Here is a 21946-nt window from a genome sequence, read left to right as displayed (position 1 = left end):
GCGTAGTAGCTGGACTAGGCCGTAGCTGGTCCGGGTCATCACGTAGGTTCAACAGGTGTTATGACACATGTCAGCCTGGGGTGTTGCCATGTTCTTGGTCTCTCGCGGCCCGCGTAAGTTTAAGGTGTGGCTTGCGTGGCCCGCCTTAACTTAAAATTTTGATTTTTAATTATTTTTATTAATATTTAAGGTATTCGGGGCCCGTTTTCACGTATAGGGTGTTTTTAGGGACATATTGGGATATTTTAAAATATATTAGGGTGTCGGAAAAATTATGAGGGTGTCGGTTTACGTTAGGGTTGTTATATCAGCCACTTTTCCAGATTCCTACAACTTCTTTTTCTGGTTCAGCTCTCTTTCATATGTGAGAAGCCTACCATGAAGTTGGGTCAGGCTTAAATCCTTGAACCCCATAGAATTTTTGGTTACAAAGGCTATAGTGTCCCACTTTTCTGGTAATGATCTAAGAAACCTACTATTTAAAGTAGATTTAGCATACTCAACATTAACCAGTTTTAGCTCACTAATCAGACAACTAAACCTTTCAAACTGTTGGGTCAATGACTCTCCCTTAACATGACAAAATGTTTCGTATTGTTGGTTTAAAACCTCTCTGTTGTTTTCAATAACCTCTTCTGTCCCACCAATTAAATTGCTCTTTGAGTGCATCCCATAGCTCTTTAGCACTGTTACAGTGTAACAGGCCAGCATATATGTCATTGAGTAGTACTGTGTGTTAGTGCATGCATCTGTCGACTTCGTCTTGTATCGAGTCTTAGTCTTAGAATGTTAGAATAGGGCACGTTTTACGAGAAAATAGGTGAATGTATGTGTTTTAGTGAATGATTTCGCTCATAGGGCATTAGGCAGAGGTTTCGCCTATATGAACATGGTGATTTCGCTTTTATGGACATCATGTCCATATGAGCGAAATCTAGTCCCTATAAATACCCTAAGAAAGAAATCATTTAGACGTCTTCTTGTTTTCCATACCGAGGTGCTGCCGGTGTGAGATTTGGTTGTAAACGCTGTAATATCAATCCAAAACATGATTTAAGTGAAGATCTAGCTGTTTCTACGTTGGTTACTTGTTTTCCGCACCTGTAACTGATCGAGACTCCTCTGATAGACTCGTTCGGGTTAGAATACGATCCTACAAGTGGTATCAGAGCTTCAGGAGGAGGAGTTCTATAGAGATTTGCTGGATTTCATCATAAATTCTTACTTGTACACCTTCTTTCTTCACCAGAACGAGATTTTACGTTCGAAACCTGTTCAAATTTTCACAGACTGAAGAAAATTGATCATAGACAAATCCCTGAAAGTTTCACACTGAAATTCGGACTAAAAATGGACCAAATTATCTTCGGACTGGATTTCGCTCATACGGACATTGTGTAATTTCGCTCATTTGAACACCTGATTTCGCTTTTGTGAACCTAAAAACCCTAATTTCGCTCATGTGTACACTCATTAACCTCTGATTTCGCTCCAAGGGTCATCTTAAACCCTAATTTCGCTCAAGAGGACATCCATTAACTTCTGATTTCGCTCCAAGGCTTATACAGAACCCTGATTTCGCTCTTAAGTACACCCAAGAATATTGATTTCGCTCATAAGGCACATCCAAGCCTCTGATTTCGCTCATAAGGTCCCTACAGGTCCCTGATTTTGCTCCAAAGTGCTTGTGTTTGAATTACGTACATTGAAAAATGGATACTGAGTTTTACAACACATTTGCTACAACTCCGACTAGTCCATCCGACATTGCTAAGAATATGACAATGGAGAATGAAACCGGAACAATGCAAAAACCCCCGAAACTTATGGGAATTGAGGATTATCATGGATGGAAGAAACGGTTTGAAAATTGGGTTCAGGCGAATCATCTAAAGGCATGGGAAAGTATTGACACTCAATATGAGAGGCCACAAAATTCAGTGGGTGTTGGTAAAATCATTTCAGAGTTCACTGAGCAAGAGAGAGAGAGAGAGAGAGTTATAAAGCAGAAAAGATGATGATCAATTTGTTACAACAAGCTGTTAAAGAGGATACATTTGTATTGCTTCAACATGATGAAAGTGCTTATTCTATTTGGGAAGCTCTTCAAAAGAAATTTGAAGGAAGTACTGAGATGCTACAGAGTAAAGCAGCATTGCTGAAAAAATGAGTTTGAATTGTTTACGTGCATGCCTGGTGAGACGACCAAGACTCTTATTGAAATATATTGTCATCTTGTACGTACCATGTCACAGTTGAAGATTACAAAAACTCTAGCAGAATGGGTTGAAAAGCTTGCTGACGCGTTACCACAAAAGGAATGGGGTACATATCTGATGAATTCCGGACAGTTTAGCAGGTTATCAATTGCACAGTTTATCGAGAAGTTGGAGGCACAGGATCTGGAGCAACAGAAAATTGCTAGAATGAACAGTTCAACTCATCAACAAGATATTAAATTGTACTATAAAGGAAATGTTCAAACAGTTGAAGCAAGTCCAAAAATTCAAACAGCTTTTAGTGCAGGAAACACATCCGGAACATCTAGTCCAAGCTCAGTCAACACTAGTGGCTTTTCAAATGTGAATCCTCCAAGTGTTCAAAGTGCATCTGCTGGAAATGGTCATCTAATTCAGTGCAATGTGGCTTTACATCTTCAAAATAGACAAAATTATTCTGAAGAGGTTGTAAAGAATCATATGGGATTATGGGTCACTGCATTAGAGTCTTATGAAGGGTTGATTGCCGGAAGAATTGGTAATCTGATGCTCACAAAGGAAGATTATGACCAAATCAATGCAGAGGAGCTGGAACTGATGGATATTAAATGGGCCTTAGCTAGTGTTTTGAGGAGAGCAGAAAAGTTTAGATTAATTACAGGAAGAAATGACTTCTTGGATGCAAACCTTTCTAATCTAGGATTTGATAAATCTAAAGTTGTCTGTTTTCGTTGCAGGGAGAAAGGTCACTTTAAAAGAGAATGCAAGAATCAGGAGCCAAGAGGAGCAAAGGAGTCGTCTGGGAAAGATGATTATTATAGGAAATCCATTTATCAGCAAATCACTCATCAACCGCATCAACAAAAAGAAGTTCAAACGGCACATGGAAGAATGATCGAGGATGCAAACAGGAAAACTTATTATGGCATCGTTGATCAAGATGATGAGAAAATGGCTGAAGGTTTTAGCTGGGACAAGTTTATTCCAGCTGATTCAATGTTCAAGCGTTTATTGCACATATTGTTCGAAAGCCAGAAATGTTGAAGGAATGGATAGAAGTGTTATCTGATGAAGAGAAAAGTGAAGATGAAGGATCTGTTTAATCCGAGAACAGTTCATCAGAAACAAGTGATGATGAAGAGATGGAACAGATAAATTTGGGAAAAACTCATTTATCTTCTGACACTTCTGAATTTTATTTTGCAGAAAAATTGAAGAAACTGAAAGAGAGGAAAACTGCTAAGGAAATGAAAGAAGTCAAAGTGGTTGAGAAGATTGTGGAAGTTGAAAAGATAGTTGAAGTCGAGAAGATCGTTGAAATCACAAAACCTTGTCTTACTTGTTTAGAGTCTTGTAAACAATGTATAAAAAAAGATGAGAGGTTTAGTGAGTTAGAAAAGTTGAAAGAACAGTTGTTGTTTGATGTAAAGAATTTGAAAAAGTCGTATGATGTATTGAACAGACATGTGAATAGTCTGGAGAAGACTAACTCTGAAAGAGAGAAAGCTTTGAAGATGATGAATGCTACCATGATGACAAAGCAGAAAGAGATCAACTTGTACATAGAAGAATGTGCATAGTGGAAGAAAGAGTTGGATAGTGAAGCAGCTGAGAATGAAAGAATCAGACGATTGCTGCGAAGTTACACAAGTTGTGACTACATAATCGATAGAATTTATCCAACAGTTGAAGGTTTTGAGGCATTTAAAGATGAACAGCCAAAGAAGAAGAAGGATACTGGTAAGAAACAGGGTGTCTGCTATAATAAGTGTCCGCCTCCAATTTGGGAAGGGTACTCACCTAGAAAACCTAACGAGGAAGAACTAAAACAGGCGGTCAATATTAAGCTAGAATCCAAGATAACCGATGTTTTACCAGACAATATTGATGTCACGTTCACAGCGTCCGACACAGATCATGAGTCCGAATTGATAAAAAGAGTGGTCGATCAGGTGTTGGTTAAGGATGAGGAGTCAGAGTCAAAGTCCGAGTCCGAAAGTTCGTATCAGTCAGTCGGGAGTTCAAATTTGTCCGAAAAGAGTTCAAAATCATCGGGAAAACGGATTTATAGTAAAGAATTTTTGTTGTCAAAATCTAATTTGAATGATGAAACGTTTGAAGTAGTGTATACTTTGAATGATTCTGACAAATTATATTTTGATAAAGAGTTTCCAATAAGAGGTGTTAAACCAGAAATGATCAAAAAGGTTTTCAAACTAACCGAAATTAATATTTCTGAAATAAAAGATGAAAATCTTACAAGGAAACTAAAACCTTACACTTCAAGAGTACAACAACGATTAAACAAGAAAAAGGGTTACAATTCTGGTTCTGGTTTTCAAAAGAAACCTAACCAAAATCGTAGCTACAAAAAGAAAGGCTTAGGTTTTATTCCACCAGAAAACTATAAAAATGAAGAATTTTCTAAAACAAATACAAAATTTGTTTCAGGCCCGTCTACTGAAGAGGAAAAGAAGAGCTCATTCTGGAGACAATCAAATCAAGAATTTCTTGCTGAGAAAAAGAAGAATGAAGTTCAGAGAACAGAAACCAGAACCTGTTTTAGATGCAATGAAGTTGGACACATTGCATGGAACTGTCCTAAATCAATTAAGACAAAACAGGGAGTTTCTGGAAAACTGAAAGAAGTTTTTGTTGACAAAACCGAACCACCAACTGAAAAATTTAAAGTTTACAAAAATTCAACATTTGAAATTGGTGAGTGTTCAAAGAGATTTTACAGGCGAAGTGTAAAACTTGACAACCAAAAATGGGTTGTTAAGAAATCTGAGGTAAAATCTGGTGATGAATCTGATTCCACAAAATCAGAGGAGCCACAGTTTGATGAGAGTGATGAAAACTCAGTTCCTTTAATAGATGATGAGAACTTTCCACCATTGAGGACTGAGAATTTTAAAAGGAAAGTTGGAAAGTCTGAAATCTCAAAGCAGGGTTATTCTGAAAAGGATAATTTTGATGTTGAGAAAGCGTTTAATGGGAAAGTTAAGAAGATTTTTGGAAAAATGGTTGATGGAAAGGTGAAAGGGGTAAAAGACTTTTACGCTACAAAGAAAGCAACTTACACCCCAACAAAATCTGACTTTAAATCACCCAAGGCTGGTCAGGCTTGGGTGGACATTTTCTTTGCTTAAAGCACCTGACTTGCCAGAGATCCCAAGTTTATAATCGTGGATCAGGAATCGGCATCATTTATGTTTTATGAGTTTATATGAAAAGTTCTTAAATTTATTAAAACTTTACAGGTTAATGGACTACGCCGGAGCTTCCAGGTTGGTAAGTGTGAAGCAGGAATCGGCATCTTTGTGATCAATCCTACTATGAATCGGCACTCTGATTGGTAAAATAGTTATGTAGATGTAACATTCCTACAAGTGGTATTGTTTGGTTATTTTTACAAGTGGTACAGGTTGCTTAATGACAAAACAGTAAATCAGGGACATTAATTTGTACTTGATTTACTAAATATGATAACACAAAGAACAAGATGATGAACCATATCTCCGTACTTAAATAAGTGGTAAACCTACAAGTGGTTTTTATCTTAACAAACTCATTTTCCGAAAAAAACATTTTGATTAAAACAAACTTAAGTGTTTTGAAATCTTAATGAGAAAATGGATTGTGAAAGGGGGAGTTCAGATTGTTTATGCCTAAAGAATGGCAAATTGAGGCGATTTGATATCGGTTGTCAAAGCTTCTGTATAGTTTGTTTTACATTTTATGTTTCAAGTGGGTCAAGAGTTTAGTTTTGTTTTCAAATTTCTTTAATGTGTTTGCATTTTAGGGGGAGTAGAAAATTTCAGAAAATCCAAAAACATTAGAAAATTTGAAAAAGCCAAAAACATGATAAAAATAAAAAATGAGTCTCGTGGAGAAAAGAGGAAATGATAGTACATCAGTGGACTGTCACAACATGCTAAACAATTAGAGAGTTAAAAATGTGAAAAACAATCTCACTGCGAATATGGCAGTAGGTTTTTGCACATTTATTAGATTGTGACGAGATATAAACCTAAAAATTCAAACTTGCTTATTCTGTGGGTAACAACATCTTGGATATATAGGTAACCCCTGAAATCTTGTTTGAAAGGTCCCTTATTCTGAGATACTAGGTCTTTATGCTCAGTGATATCTGGGGTATTATCCCGGGACTTCTGCTGTATGGAAGTACTGACCTAGTCCCCGGATAATGCTTTCTACAAATGCTTTGAAATATAAGCATCGCCCTCAGCATGCTGATGAAACAATAAAATTGATAGTCGTTGCTGTTGAAATCAAAAGATCCTCTAAAGGGGACACACCGAAAAGTCGAAGCCGTCATCTCTCTGCGTATACGAAAGTATCGACCTGAGCTCTCACGACCCTCGCAATTTAACCCCTGACAGATATCATCTGTGGTATACTCACCTGTAAGACTGAATATTGGGATCTGGATACGAGAGTATATTCAAGTAGTGGGACACACGGATAAGGTCAAGAGCAAAACATTAACATCGTATCTCGGATCAGTTGAAATTTGTGTGAAAATTTAAGTGGACCAGTATACTGACAATCTAGGTGAATTGTTTAGAACTTAAAATGAAATAAAGCTTAACGGTGTTGGTGACTTGTCTCATAAATTGATATGATCCTCTTACACGAACTCTCAAAAATAGTTTTTGTAAATATTTCATTACTGCATTACATGTTTTTTATTTCAAAATTCAAAAAGATTTTCAGTGTGTTTTAGCATAAAGTTTCAGAAAATCCAAAAAGATTTTTGACAACTGGTATTGAAAAGCTGATTTTCAAAATTCTGAGTGCTAAACATGATGAGTATAATTTGAGAGGAAGTTAGTTTTAAAACTGATTATTTTTTATCAAACTTTTAAGTGGTTCATCAGATTGAAAGATCATTTTGTTTGGATTTTGAAGGTGAGTTTGAGTTAGTGTAAGTTTATATGTTTGAAATATGTATGTGAGAGAAATTTACTTTGAGGTAGAGTTTTTGCAGGATAAGATGAGTCAGGTTATTCGTTCCTGAGATCTGAGCTAGATGAGAGCCAGGTTCCGATACCTGAGGACTCTGATTGGAGGTAGTCAGGTAATGATCTTGGAACATGAAGAGCCAGGCTGTTTGATCCTGAGAAGTTGTAAGATGGAAAGTCAGACATCGATCCTAAAGCTGATGATGCTAATGAGCTAAAGAAATGCCAGCATATCGCAAGGGGGAGTCTGAAGACTTGCAAGAAAAGATTGAGAGAGTGAAGCCCAGAGACAGATCAAGACTGAAGATGCGAAGACTCGACATTCAAGACTCGTCAACATTTGAGGGGGAGTCTGTTAGTGCATGCATCTGTCGACTTCGTCTTGTATCGAGTCTTAGTCTTAGAATGTTAGATTAGGGCACGTTTTACGAGAAAATAGGTGAATGTATGTGTTTTAGTAAATGATTTCGCTCATAGGGCATTAGGCAGAGGTTTCGCCTATATGAACATGGTGATTTCGCTTTTATGGACATCATGTCCATATGAGCGAAATCTAGTCCCTATAAATACCCTAAGAACGAAATCATTTGGACGTCTTCTTGTTTTCCATACTGAGGTGCTGCCGGTGTGAGATTTGGTTGTAAACGCTGTAATATCAATCCAAAGCGTGATTTAAGTGAAGATCTAGCTGTTTCTACGTTGGTTACTTGTTTTCCGCACCTGTAACTGATCGAGACTCCTCTGATAGACTCGTTCGGGTTAGAATACGATCCTACACTGTGGCCATTATACTGAATGCCTTAGCATCTAACTCAATCCTCTGAAAATCCTGGTCAGAATAAATATCAGGACTTTTAGGTACTTGGACCTTGGGATCTTCTACACTAGGCACCATTAGAACATGAGGTCCAAAGATGGCAGACTTCCAGCAACCGGTGTTTGTTGTGCTAACACATGGCCCATCCTACATTGCCAGATATTGTATTCAGATCTGACAAACATAGGTAGCTTGTAGAGTGTGCCGGTTTTGTGAGGGTCTTGTGATTGTGAAGACATCTTGGTTGTTTTACAGAAGCTTTTGAATAATCAACTTTGAACGTGATTACACTTGTACTCTGTTTTTCAACAAATACGAACAGCATAGTATCAATGAAATTGAGCTGATCTTTTATGTCAAATTGATTGTTAAATTGAATTTGACTGACCTATGCTCTGATACCAATTGTTAGGATCTGAGTTTACTTGATTGTGTTGTTTTATAAGAAATGTAAGACGAAGAAGATAAACAAATGAATAGTTGCAGCGGAATGAAGAAAAACTTTATAACACAATCAAGAAAAGAACAGTTTTCATCATATATGCTTTGTAATCATAAGATTGATTTACACAATGTTTCAACTATGCATGCATGAACACTTTCTCCCCCTCAGTCTGAGCTCACAATATTAGTTCATACTAGATGCAAGTGTGTGCAAAGAGCTAATAGAACAGTACAGGCACTGTCTATTTATAGTATAAACTTAAACACTGTGGCATCTTTGCTGACATCACCTAGCCAGTGACAGCTAACAATCTTAACAACCTCTAAACACTGATGATTATGGACACTGTTACATTAGACAATGATTAACTAAACACTGATGAATGCTATCCGCTGATGATGCTCCACCACTGAGAAGACTGAGTAGTGCTTTCCATTAAGGTTGATCAGGCCTTTGACTTTAGCAGTTCTTTGACTTTAGCAGATGATTGGTCTTCAACAGTCTTTACATCCAACAGAGCTTTGCATATAACAGTCTTTGCAAACCAACAGACTTTAGAGAATCATCAGTTGTTTAGTGCCACTGCCATTGGAGGGAAAAGGAGTTCAAGGCACTGTTATTTGGATCAGTTGTCGCAGAACCAATTTTGGCTTTGTATCATTTGTTCTTCAAGGAAAGATCCCATGAGCCAACAGCAGAAATAACGATTCCCTCATAAGAATCTGAAACAACGGACTCGTCAGAGTATTCACCGAAAAGGTAGTTGCTAAACCACGACATCGTATTTTGAAGAAACGCTACTAAAACAACAAAAAACCCGGAAGAATGAAACACGGTTTGTGATTTCGAACTTTGAATGAATATCGAATGGATGGCCAGCCTTCTTAAAAGCACCAGAATTTGGGGTCGAAGCGTCGTGCTCTGGCCAAAGCGCGGAGTTTAGGGTTACGCATTACACAGCTGACAACCTCTTACAGAATATAACCTCGTATCACAGTCAAATCATCATTTGTCTGAAAAAGAACCCTAAACGCCAGCGCGGCGCTTTAGAGGGTGTGAAAATAAAAAAGCGTGTGTGAATATCATGGTCCAAGGGAACATATAGTAAAAACATGATTGATGACATGAAAGGGTTCGTTGGAAAAAATAAAAAGCATTCATTTCGCTCCTTCATACCTTAATACCCTAAAGCGACTTTTCATCAAACATATCTTATCTTTGAAATGGATTCTAATATTCTGTAGGTTTGTCATATCGGGTGTTGAGTAATTTGTAAACCAATAAAGTTCCCTTCTTCGCTCCACATCCAACCTTTTTTTCTACCTTCTTTTTGAGCATTTGCTACGTGGGTTTCATGTTTATTTTCAATACCGATTTCACCCTCACGGTGTATATGTATATATATTTGTTAGATATAATCTTTAAGAGAGACTGATTTGATGCAAAGAAAAGGACCCATGTGGGTGTTCGTTTTTTTTATCCGTCATGATCGAGGGAGAAAAGGGTTTAGATCAATAAATATGATTTGATTCTCTATCTCTAGCTGTTCTGTTAAACATCAATTACTATCAGAAAATACCTTCCACCCTCCTCAATTATTCAACCTCTCTCTCTCTCTCTCTCTCTCTCTCTCTCTCTACATCATTGTTGTCTTAACTATTTTCTTTATATGTTTTGATCTGTGATCTCTCTACCTTCGTGTTTACCTCTTTATGAGAATTTAATAAAGGGTTTCCTCAACAGAGTTCTTTGGCATTCTGTCCACCTCTCTTTTTATTCAAAAAGGGTAAAAGAAAAAGGAAAGAAACTGCCTTTATGCACATTGAGGGTGTAGTTTGACAAAGGATAAACAAATTTACCATTTTGTGTGACTAGTGTCTAGTGTGAAAGAAAATAAAAAGATCACATAGATGATAACTTTATATGTTTTGTACAGTGTAGTTTGTAGAAGATGGAAGAGAAAGATGACAGCTTTATGTGTTTTGTGTGTAGTATGAAGAAGAAAGAAATGAAAGACTTGACTTTATCTGTTTTGACATTAGGGTGTAGTGTGAAGAAGAAATGAAAGAAAAAAGATAGATATATTTTTTTGGTTTTTGTGTAGGATGGAGGTGGGCATACTGCCAATGGAGCTCTGTTGGTATCTCTTTGTAAAACTCTCGTGATGATACTATATTGTTAACATCTCACACTTCTCTTATTACACACCAAAATCAGGTAACATTACAATCTCCCTTATGTCTTTTGTTGGATGGTATTTTTTGTTTTGTTTCGTAGGCTTCTTATATTCAATTGTAATATTTGGGAAATCATGCATAGTTTTGCATGATCTTTATGGGTGTTTCTGATCTTGATTCAACATGAATCTTGTTTTATTTGTGTGTTTATGTGCCATCTTACTTCTCTTTCTTTGATTCTTATTTTCATAAAAATTCTTTAAGAAATCATACACTTGTTTGGCCTTTGTGGATATATGTTTCTGATACTTGTTCACAATGGATTTTGTTTTCTTTTGATGGATGTTACTCTTTTGTTTCTTTTCTTATATTCACATGAATCTTCAAGAAATCATGTATGCTTGTTTGACCTTTGTAGTGTTTTATATCTTTAATTTATTTTGGCTTGTGTGATACTAAGCTTTAGCTTCTTAGATTCTCTTGAAAATTTTAAGAAATCATGCATACTTGTTTGGCCTTTGTAGGTGTTTTATATCCTTAATTCAGTTTGTTTTGTGTGAGACTAAGCTTTTGTTTCTTTTGAATTCTTAAATATAGTTGAAATCTTTAAGAAATCATGCTTGCTTGTTTAACCTTTGTAGGTGTATTATGTCTTTGATTGAATTTGGCTTTTGTGAGACAAAGCTTTTGTTTCTATGACTTCTTATATTCACTTGAAATCCTTAAGAAATCCATGCATGCTTGTTTGGCTTTTCTGGGTGTTTCAGATCTGATTCAACATGGATGCTATATGTTTTTTTCTTTCTACTCTAAAATCTTTTAGAGATCATGCATGTTTGACCTTTATGGGTATGCCATTTTTTACTCTTTTCTTTTATGTTTCCCCATTACCAGTGTAATGATTCTTTGCAAAAAGAAGAGATCATCATTAAAAGCTTCCACATTTACTTCTGTGAGTCCTACCCTTTGACTCTCCATCATTCAAAAAAAACCCTACTTTATATATAAAAGATATATTCAAGATGGATCCAGAAGATTTAATCTTCTTGTAAACTCCTATATACTCTCAAAGTTTTTTTCTTGTGTGTTTTCTTCAAGGTCTTTGTGTGTGTAAAAAGGTTATTATCTTTCTAGAATTATAAAGTAAGAACCTGAGGATATTACAAAGATCACTTTTTAAATATTTTTTTTAATGGCATGCATACAAAACGGGTTGAGAACTAAAATGTTTCATTATGCATGTCTGCCATGATACAAATCCTGAAAGGTTGTACTTTTGGCTTTAAAGACTTGAACAGTATTTGATGATGCCAGAAACATGAAAAGAAGAGGGGCAAAGGGGAGTTAATGTAGTACAACCAAATATGCACTTAAGGTCGCTATGAAAAGGCTTATTCTATACGCACCCCCCCTCTTTCCTGATTATACCCCCCTTGTGAGAGGAAAACTGTTGGTCCCACGCAGGCCCCACCTGTAAGTATGTGAGAGGAGGTGGGTGAAAAAAGTAAATAGGGGGGTGTAGAAAGTAGCACCCCTATGAAAATTACCATGCTTTCAAATTGTACCCCCTGGCCCCTGTTGTCGCAGTAATAATTGCTACCATATTGCACAAAAGAAATTGACCAAACGGCACCAGTTTATCATTATCCGCCATTATTTTATCGTTTAGTACGTTGGTGGGCCGGGTGGCTAGCAGTGACTATCACCATTTAAGCGAAGGTCTCAGGTTATATCCTTGGAAAAGATAGAGAGTGGATGTAGTTTAGGAAATAGGAGTAGGTATAGGAGGAGTAAAATAAAAATATCGTTAAAACATCTTGAATTAATATTATATATATATATATATATATATATATATATAGAGAGAGAGAGAGAGAGAGAGGTTGGTTCAAATAAAAAGCATTTTTAACGCAAAAACCTGAAAACCAACTAAAAAAGTCTTAAAAACACACCTGATAAAAACCAAAGAGGAAAAGAGATAAAACTGAATTCACATATTTCATTCTATTCAACATTACAATATATATAGATAAAAAAAAAACCATAAACCAAAAACCCTAAAGCCCATAAGTAATTAGTTGGGCCTAAAATATCTGGTTTATAACACACTCCCTCAGACATTTAGAAACACAGTTTAACGACATACTTCGGGATGATGTTAAATAGGTACTTCTGAACCTGAATAAATAGACTGATACTACTGGATCATCTATGCTGCCTCATTAAAAACCTTACTAAAAAAACCCAGTGGGACAAAACTTAGTTAAGAGAAAAAGAGTACAACGTGTATAATTCTCCCCCTGAATTCAACAAACATCTTTCAATCTATGAAGACCGATCTTGTGTGATAACTGCTCGAAACTACTTCTAGGTAAAGATTTTGTGAACAGGTCTGCTAGATTTTCATTTGACTTGATCTGACGAACATCGATTTCCCTTTCTTTCTGCAAGTCATATGTTGAGAAGAACTTTGGTGAGATGTGCTTTGTTCGATCACCCTTGATATAACCTTCTCTGATCTGAGCTAAGCAAGCAGCATTGTCTTCATAAATAATTCTCGGCTCCTTCTTGATCTGTTCTAATCCGTATGCTTCTTGTATGTGATTAATCATTGATCTCAACCACACGCATTCTCGAACAGCATCATATAGTGCTATCAATCCGGCATGATTTGATGATGTTGCTGTAAGTGTTTGCTTAGTTGACTTCCAAGAAATTGCTGTACCACCGTATGTGAATACATAACCTGTCTGAGATTTTGCTTTGTGAGGATCTGATAGAAATCCGGCATCAGCATACCTAACAAGCTGAGACTTTTGATCTTTCTGATAGAAAAGACCTAAATCTTGTGTACCGCAAATGTACCGGAATATATGTTTTACACCATTCCAGTGTCTACGTGTTGGATTCGAACTGTATCTCGCTAGTACATGTACTGTAAATGCAATGTCAGGTCTTGTGTTATTTGCGAGATACATAAGGGCACTGATCGCGCTTACGTATGGTACTTCTGGACCAAGTACTTATTCGCCTTCTTCTTGAGGGCGATAAGGATCCTTCTGTGGATCTAGCAGTCGGACAACCATAGGTACGCTAAACGGATGTGCTTTATCCATATTGAATCGTACTAACGTCTTCTGGATGTAGTTTGATTGATGGACAAATGTGACATTGCACAGATACTCAAAGTGTAGTCTGATACATAATTTTGTCATACCAAGATCTTTCATTTCAAATTCCTTCTTTAGCAACTGAGCAGCTTTCTCTATCTCTTCAGGAGATCCGATGATGTTGATATCATCAACATAGACTGCTATTATAGTGAAATTTAAGAGTGATCTTTTTATAAAAACACATGGACTGATTACATCAGACTTGTATCCTTCTTTTTCGAGATATTCACTAAGTCGATTGTACCACATACGACCAGATTGTTTGAGACCATATAAAGATCTCTGGAGCTTTATAGAACACATATCTCGAGGTGTTGATTTTAATGCTTCAGGCATTTTAATCCTTTAGGGATTTTCATGTAGATGTCATTTTCAAGTGTCCCGTATAAGTATGCGGTGATGACATCCATTAGTCTCATATGAAGTCCTTCAGAGATTGTGAGGCCGATTAGGAACCTAAGGGTTATCGCATCCACCACAGGGGAATACGTTTCCTCATAATCAACTCCTGTGATTTGGGAAAACCCTTGTGCTACAAGTCGAGCCTTATATCGTACAATCTCATTCTTTTCATTTCTCTTTATTGCAAACACCTATTTATAACCTACTGGTTTGACGTCTATGGGCGTTCGGATTACATGTCCGAAAACATGTCGCTTTTCGAGCGAATTTAATTCGGCGTTTATGGCTTCTTGCCATCTTGGCCAATCATTTCTGTGCATGCACTCTTCTAAATTTTTAGGTACGTAATCATTTTCATTGATTACATCCGTTGCTATAGCATATGCGAATATATCATCAACACGTGTTTTATTCTGGTTCCACATTGTACTATCTTGTACATAATTAATAGAGATCTCATTTTCTTTCGGTACCGGTGTTTCTTCTGAAACTTCATTTTCCTCTGGATTGATAGTTGTCTCTTCTGGGACATTTACCTCTACCGGGGTTTCACTTACAATCTTTTGTGAGTTTTCAGCAATTGCGTTACTTTTCTCTTTTCGTTTTCGTGGGTTTTTGTCTTTGAAACCGATTGGTCTCCCACGCTTTCGTTGTATAGTAATCGTTTCTGGGATTACTTCAATTCGAGCAGGTGCATTTGATCCTGGTACATGTGACTTTGTCACTCTATTCGTGTCTGTGAATGCATCTGGTAATTCATTCACTATTCTTTGCAAATGTATGATCTTTTGGACTTCATATTCACATTGACCACTTCGGGGGTCGAGATTTGATAGCGACGATACATTCCACGTTATTTCTTGTGTTACCAGACTTTCTTTGTCCTTATCTCCCCCTAAGACTGTGAACATTGTTTCATCAAAATGACAGTCAGCATACCGTGCTGTAAACATATCTCCCGTCATTAGTTCTAAATATTTAATTATGGACGGGTAGTTAAAACCAATATAGATACCCAGTCTTCTTTGGGCTCCCATTGTAGTACGTTGTGGTGGCAGTATTGGTACATATACTGCACGACCAAAAATTCTAAGGTGGGACAAACTTGGTTCTCGTCTGGAGACCAGTTGTAATGGGGAGCATTCGTGATCAGCAGTTGGTCTCAATCTTATTAGTGCAACGGCATGCAAAATAGCATGACCCCATGCAGAAGATGGTAATTTACATCTCATTAAGAGTGGTCTAGCGATTATTTGTAATCGTTTAATCAGAGATTCAGCTAAACCGTTTTGTGTGTGAACATGAGGTACTGAATATTCAACATTGATCCCAATTGACATACAATAGTCATTAAAAGCTTGAGATGTGAATTCTCCTGCATTATCCATCCGGATGTTTCTAATTTGATTATCGGGGAAATTGGCTCTCAATTGTATGATTTGAGCTAAAAATCGGGCAAATGCTACATTTCGAGTAGCTAAAAGACTCACATGTGACCACCTGGAGGATGCGTCTATTAAGACCAAGAAATAGCGGAATGGTCCACACGGAGGATGAATAGGCCCCCAAATATCCCCTTGGATTCTTTCTAAAAATGATGGGGTTTCATGTATCAATTTAGTTTGTGAGGGCCGAGTTATAAGTTTGCCCAGAGAGCATGCTGCACCTGATAAGTCTTGTGGTAGCAAAACTTTTAAGTTTTTGAGAGGGTGCCCGATTGCACTTTTGATTATGCGTCTCATCATTATGCTACCAGGGTGACCTAGACGGTCATGCCATATATTGAATGTGTCTTTATCTTACAGCTTTTGGTTACTCACCATGTATGATTCGATAGGATTGATATTAGTACAATATAATCCAGAGGATAAGGCTTCTAATTGTTCAACAATTGTTTCTTTGCCATTTTTATTTGAAGTAATTTGAAGATATTCAATATTATGTTCAGATATTGTTTTTAGGTGGTAACCGTTTTTTCGGATATCTTTAAAACTAAGTAAATTTCTTCTGGATTTACTTGAATATAATGCATTATCAATAGTTCGTTGGGTACCCGAAGATAATATTATGTGTGCTCTGCTGGAGCCTTCGATAAGGTTACTGACACCAGATATGGTACTAATCGGTGTCTCTGCCGGAGATAACTCAGAGAAAAATTTCATATCTTTGAGAATAGTGTTAGTACTACCGCTGTCTACTAGACATTAATCACCAATAATAGCTCTGCTGGAGCTGGTATACATGTTTCTTCTGGAAATAATAAAACACGTTAAGTATAAGAAATTGCATGTTTGAGTATGATAAAAAACATCATGCAACTATAAATCAAACATCACTAGGTTTTAAATGAAACCATACCAATAGTTCAAAACATAAAATACCACAAGAGTTGAAATAAAATCCAAACATCACATAATACGCATTTAATGATTTTGTAGTATGAGCTTGTTGTTTTGTTCCGCGACCAACAAACATGATATGAGCTCAGAATATTTTGTAAAATTACGTTCCCTGTACTGCTGCGCCAGGAGCATGTTGGATAAATGGAACGTTGAGATAGTTTGCTCAATCATGTCTTTGTCGGTGATTTGTTCACCACATAATTCAAGCTCAGAGGTGATGCGAAGAAGGGCAGAGTTGTACTCACTAACAGTCCTATGGTCTCGTAGCCTTAAATGAACCCACTTGTAGCGAGTTTTAGAGAGGAAGACCAACTTCAGGTGGTCAAATCTTTCTTGAATGTTTTTCCATAACTCAAAAGGGTTCTCGACAGTACGGTTTTCCCTCTTTAGGTCTTCATGAAGATGAAGGCGAAGGAATGTCATGGCTTTAGTTTTTCTTGAAGGGACGTTTTATTCCCATCAATGATTGTCTCCCCTAGACTCATTGCTTCCAGATGGGTTTTAGCATCAAAAGCCCACGAGGGGTAGTTGTTGTCCGAGATTTCAAGTGCAGTGAATTCAAGATTTGATAAGTTCGACATTTTGTCTATAAAGGAAAAAGACATGCGTTTAATAACAAGCATGTGTATATGATGGATACTATAGGAGAACTTCGGGTTCTTTATAATTAGAACTTCGGGTTCTATTCAAGAAAATAATTTTCATATGTATTTCATATATTTAGTGATGAGTTTGTATATTTATTTAATATTTTTTTTCATTAAAAAAAATAAGATCACACCAGAAAAAGTTGATATTATATTATTAATATAATACCATAAAAAATGTTGATATAATATTAATATTAATAACAGTTGTATTCCATCCCATCTTATCAGAATCGAGGTTTTATTTTTTATTTTTTTATTTTATTTCTCTCATTTTTTCTTTAGTGATAATGTTACAGAATGGTTCCAAATAAATGATCGATGTCATCTTCACACAAAAATGACAAGTGTAGGAAAGAGAGAGGAAGAACACATAAAAAAATATCGAACACATCTACTGATTAGGGTATGTGTAGTGGGCGGCATGTGAGGGGCGGTATGCTTCATAGCGCCGCCATAAAGCCCCACACACCAAAACAAGGGGCGTTATGTTTCATAAATTTGGGGGAGGCGGTATAATTATCGCGCCAGATGGGGGGATGATTTTGAAAAATGGACCAATCACAAACAAGCATGCTTTTTTATATTAATTAATAAAATTGAAAATTATTAAATAGGTAATGATGGGTAGGGGCTTTATGACTACGGGCTCTAGTGATATAACGCCCCATAAAGCCCCCGTGTGACGTGGCACGACACGTGTCGCATAACGCCCCACAAGGGGCTTTATGACTACGGATGGCCTTAGGGATCGAAACATAGAGATCTAACCCTAATTTCACATCTCCCTCTGATCCGAATTCCATCAATTTCACTCCCGATCTCCTTCTACAATGGCCGATACAACGTTCAGCAGTGATGAAACTACAACCTTTCTTTGGATTTCTCGGTGCCGCTTTTGCACTCGTCTTCTCATGTATGAGGGATTTGGGGGCTGTATACAGTACGGCGAAGAGTGGTGTAGGCGTGGCAACTATGGGAGTTATGAGGCCTGATGAAAGAGAGTAACAGTCGGCAAACCGCTCCAAACCACCGGATCTCCAAAAAAATGTCATTGATTCGCCGGAAACGGTTACGAAAAACCGCTGCTTATTAAGCAGCCGGAGCGTCGTCGCTGCCTGTAAATCACCAGACAATCACCGGAAAAAAGTTTTTGGGTAAGAAAATTTATGTATTATGGGTTGTATTGATGTGTTTGGTTCGGTTGTTAGAGGCGGCAGTGACCGCCGTTGGTTGAAGAAAAACAACAATTTTGGATTTTGTTTCTATATGATAATAACTATCAACCCTACTTGTGTTCTAAAAGGCATAAAGATAAACCTATGTTGGGTATTCGAAAAACCAGATCTAAAGGCATATGTCATGTGTTCCAAAAGATGAGACCAATAATCTGTTTTGAAAAAAAAAATAGTTGAACATTGTGGGTAAAAAGTCACCGTAGAAAAGCAGAGGGGATGAAAATCCCTTTTAATAACCCATGTGTAAAATTTTAATTAGTGGGCCATCCTTTGTAGATGCATTTATAACAGGGAAATATTGAATACTGAGTAGAGATTATGAATATGTGTACCAAGATATGAAGAACAAAAGTACTGATTGAATCTGTCTGGTTGAAGATTTGCAGAAATCCCAATGGAGAGTCAAAGTGCTGATAACGTGATAAAAACCAAAGAGGAAAAGAGATAAAACTGAATTCACATATTTTATTCTATTCAACATTACAATATATAGATAAAGAAAACCATAAACCCTAAAGCCCATAAGTAATGGGTTGGGCCTAAAATGTCTGGTTTATAACAACACCAAATTTATTATTTTTTTTTTTTTTTTGCAATTTTTTATTAAAAATCGCTAGTTTTTGTATATAATTTTTTTTTCAAAAAAAAAATTGTAGTGCACATGTGTAGTCCACATACACATGTGCACTACAAATTCTTTTTTTGAAAAAAGTTTTTTTTATAAACCTAAAATAGCGAAATTTGGTATGAAAAAAATAAATATTTTTTTTGGTATGTTTTTTAGGCTTTTTAGTTAGTTTTCGAGTTTTCGCGTTAACTAGTGGTTTTCATTTGAACCTTCCCCTATATATATATATATATATAGAGAGAGAGAGAGAGAGAGGCCGGTTATCATACAAATAACCTAATCGTACATTATGTACGCGTCATCCACAACCGTCGGATCATCTTTCTTAAACAACGCGTTTTTCTATTAAATTTATCAACATAGGATTAATAAAAAAGAAACCACCAAGGTTAAAATCGTCAAATTAAAGATCAAAACACCTGATAAACGGCAAACAAATCCTCAAAAATCATACGTAAGATCCTAAATCAAAACCAAAAACGAAATTATAACAATTAACCAAAAATCGATCGATTCTTATTCACCAAATCGATCGATTCGTATTCACCAAATTCTTCTGAGAAAATGAACTTCTGATGAATTTAGAAATTCTGTATGCACTGACTATCGAAGAAGATGATGCAGAATGTCAAATCATGTGCGAAAACTTCGACAATGCAAATGCGAATTCGGTATAAAAAGAATTCTTTGACATTTCATATAGTTTGCGAATTCATGTGATAAATATGCGATATCAGTAAAAAGTTAAGAATTCTTTGAGATTTCATATAGTTTGCGAATTCATGATATTGCACATGCGATTTCAAACTTTTCAAAAAACTCCTCATATAGTGTGCGATTTCAGATAATTTACACATGCGATATGATAAAAAAAGGATATTTAAATGTTTGTTTCTTACAGTTTGCGAATTTCTTTCGAATCAAGTGTGATTTCGAATAAGGAAGACTGCAAAAAAAACTTTAAAAAAATACTTTGTAATAAAAATGCAAAAAAAAAAAAAAAAAAAAAACTACCAATCTTAAAAACTAAAAATGATATTATTTTATATAAAAAAACTTAATTTATTAACGATGTGACTATAATTTGACATGTAATGATGAATTTTACAATAAATACTACTGAACTTACTACCCTACCTATATAATAAATTTACTATATTAATATAAAAAAACCTTGATAACTACCTTCCATATTAAGACATAGAAAACCAAATAAAACACACACAAAAACCCAGACAAAACAAAAATGGCATCTGAAGATATAGAAAAAATAAAAAACATTGCAATCAAAGAGCTATTGTCAACTCGCACCTTGACAGAAATAAGAACTGATGTCACCTCTTCTCATCTGGTTCTTGATGTGCAGGGCAAAATCCTTGAACAAATCAAGAACAATCAAGCAGTATGGGAAAAGATACTTCAAGAACCACCAACAAGCTTCAGAGACAAAGCTTTGGATCACATAAAAGAGCAATCTCGAGCTGATGACTTAGCCTTTTCTTTCCTGACAGATGCTCTAAACACTGTCAAGGAGAAGATGGAGTTCAGCTCTACTGAACGTGACAAAATCTTTGCTTCAAGTAACTAAATTTCTGTTTAGTCGTTTTATGGTTGTAGCTGTGTTTGACAGTAACAACTATTTTGTATTTTCGATATATGTTTTGAACAAATCTTATACTTTTTATAATTTAAAATCGCATGAATGAATTAGAGATCTTTGAACAAATCTTATGCTTTATTATAATTCAAAATCGCATGTATTAAAAGAGAAATCGCATGTGAAAAATGATATAAACTAAATGATGCATATAAAATCGCAAGTTTATAATACTAAAATCGCATGTGAAAAATGATATCAATAAACGAATATAAAATCGCATGTGTTTCGTATAAATTCGCATTTACATTTAAAAAAACATTACTCATCCTCGTCATCTTCATCTCCAGACACCTCTTCCCACTGATCTTCTTCTTCGGATCCATCATCACTACTGTAATCTTCAAAGTCATCTTCCTCTTCGTCGTCTTCACCCTCATTGTCTTTGTCTCTCAAACCATCTTCAATCTGGACACCCTTCATCTTCTTTTTTCCTTGTTTACCTTGTTGTTTGGCTTTATGCTCGCCGCAAGTCCGAATGTCATGACCTTTTTCATTGCATACGCTACATGTCCTTGACCTTTTCCCTTTGCGGCTGATCATTTGTTCCTTCTTGGATTTAATCCTTCTATGCGAGCCGCAGCCTTTGTTTCTTATACCAGCCGGCACACGAACAGTAGGGGGAGCATTAGTTACTGGTTGTTGATAACCAATCAACTTTGAAAATCGGTCAAATTTTGGATCAAGTTGCTTGGTTATGCGACTCTGATCAACTCTCTCTTTAAGCTGCATCATTTGATCCCTCACTAAGACAAGTTGATCAAGGTCGGAAATCAAATTACTAACCAAATACTCCCCTGTGTGGATAATTTCACGAGCAATCCGTTTAGCCTTGTGTTGCACATCCTTATCACAAATATTTAGATTATACTTCACATTTAACTCATTGGGCACCACATCCTTCGTCCATCTCTTCGTAACATATTTGTTTGGAATTTCTTTAACACCAAACATCTTGAAAAGAAAATAGATGTGTTTACATAGCAGCCCATACTGCTCAAAACGCAAACAGCTACACTGTGCAGTTACATCATTTTCAAGATTCTTGAACCACACCTAGCAAATAACCAAAAAATAATAATAATAAAATTTAAAATCGCAAGTATAAACATAACAATTTCGCATGTCTAAACAATCATGTAAGTGAGTAAAA

General features: G+C 36.2%; 1 protein-coding gene across 1 annotated transcript; it reads right to left on the bottom strand.

Annotated features, from left to right (window-relative positions):
• Window positions 1-16644: 16644 nt before the first annotated feature.
• LOC118487539 lies at window positions 16645-17046 on the bottom strand. Its single transcript, XM_035984476.1, has one exon. It carries the CDS (start codon window positions 17044-17046, stop codon window positions 16645-16647), a length of 402 nt encoding a protein of 133 aa, XP_035840369.1.
• Window positions 17047-21946: the final 4900 nt, after the last annotated feature.

This window comes from Helianthus annuus, chromosome 15 (assembly GCF_002127325.2).
Source record: "Helianthus annuus cultivar XRQ/B chromosome 15, HanXRQr2.0-SUNRISE, whole genome shotgun sequence".
Lineage (NCBI taxonomy): Eukaryota > Viridiplantae > Streptophyta > Magnoliopsida > Asterales > Asteraceae > Helianthus > Helianthus annuus.
Note: the sequence above shows the minus strand (reverse complement) of the source record. Positions and strands in the feature narration are given on the sequence as shown.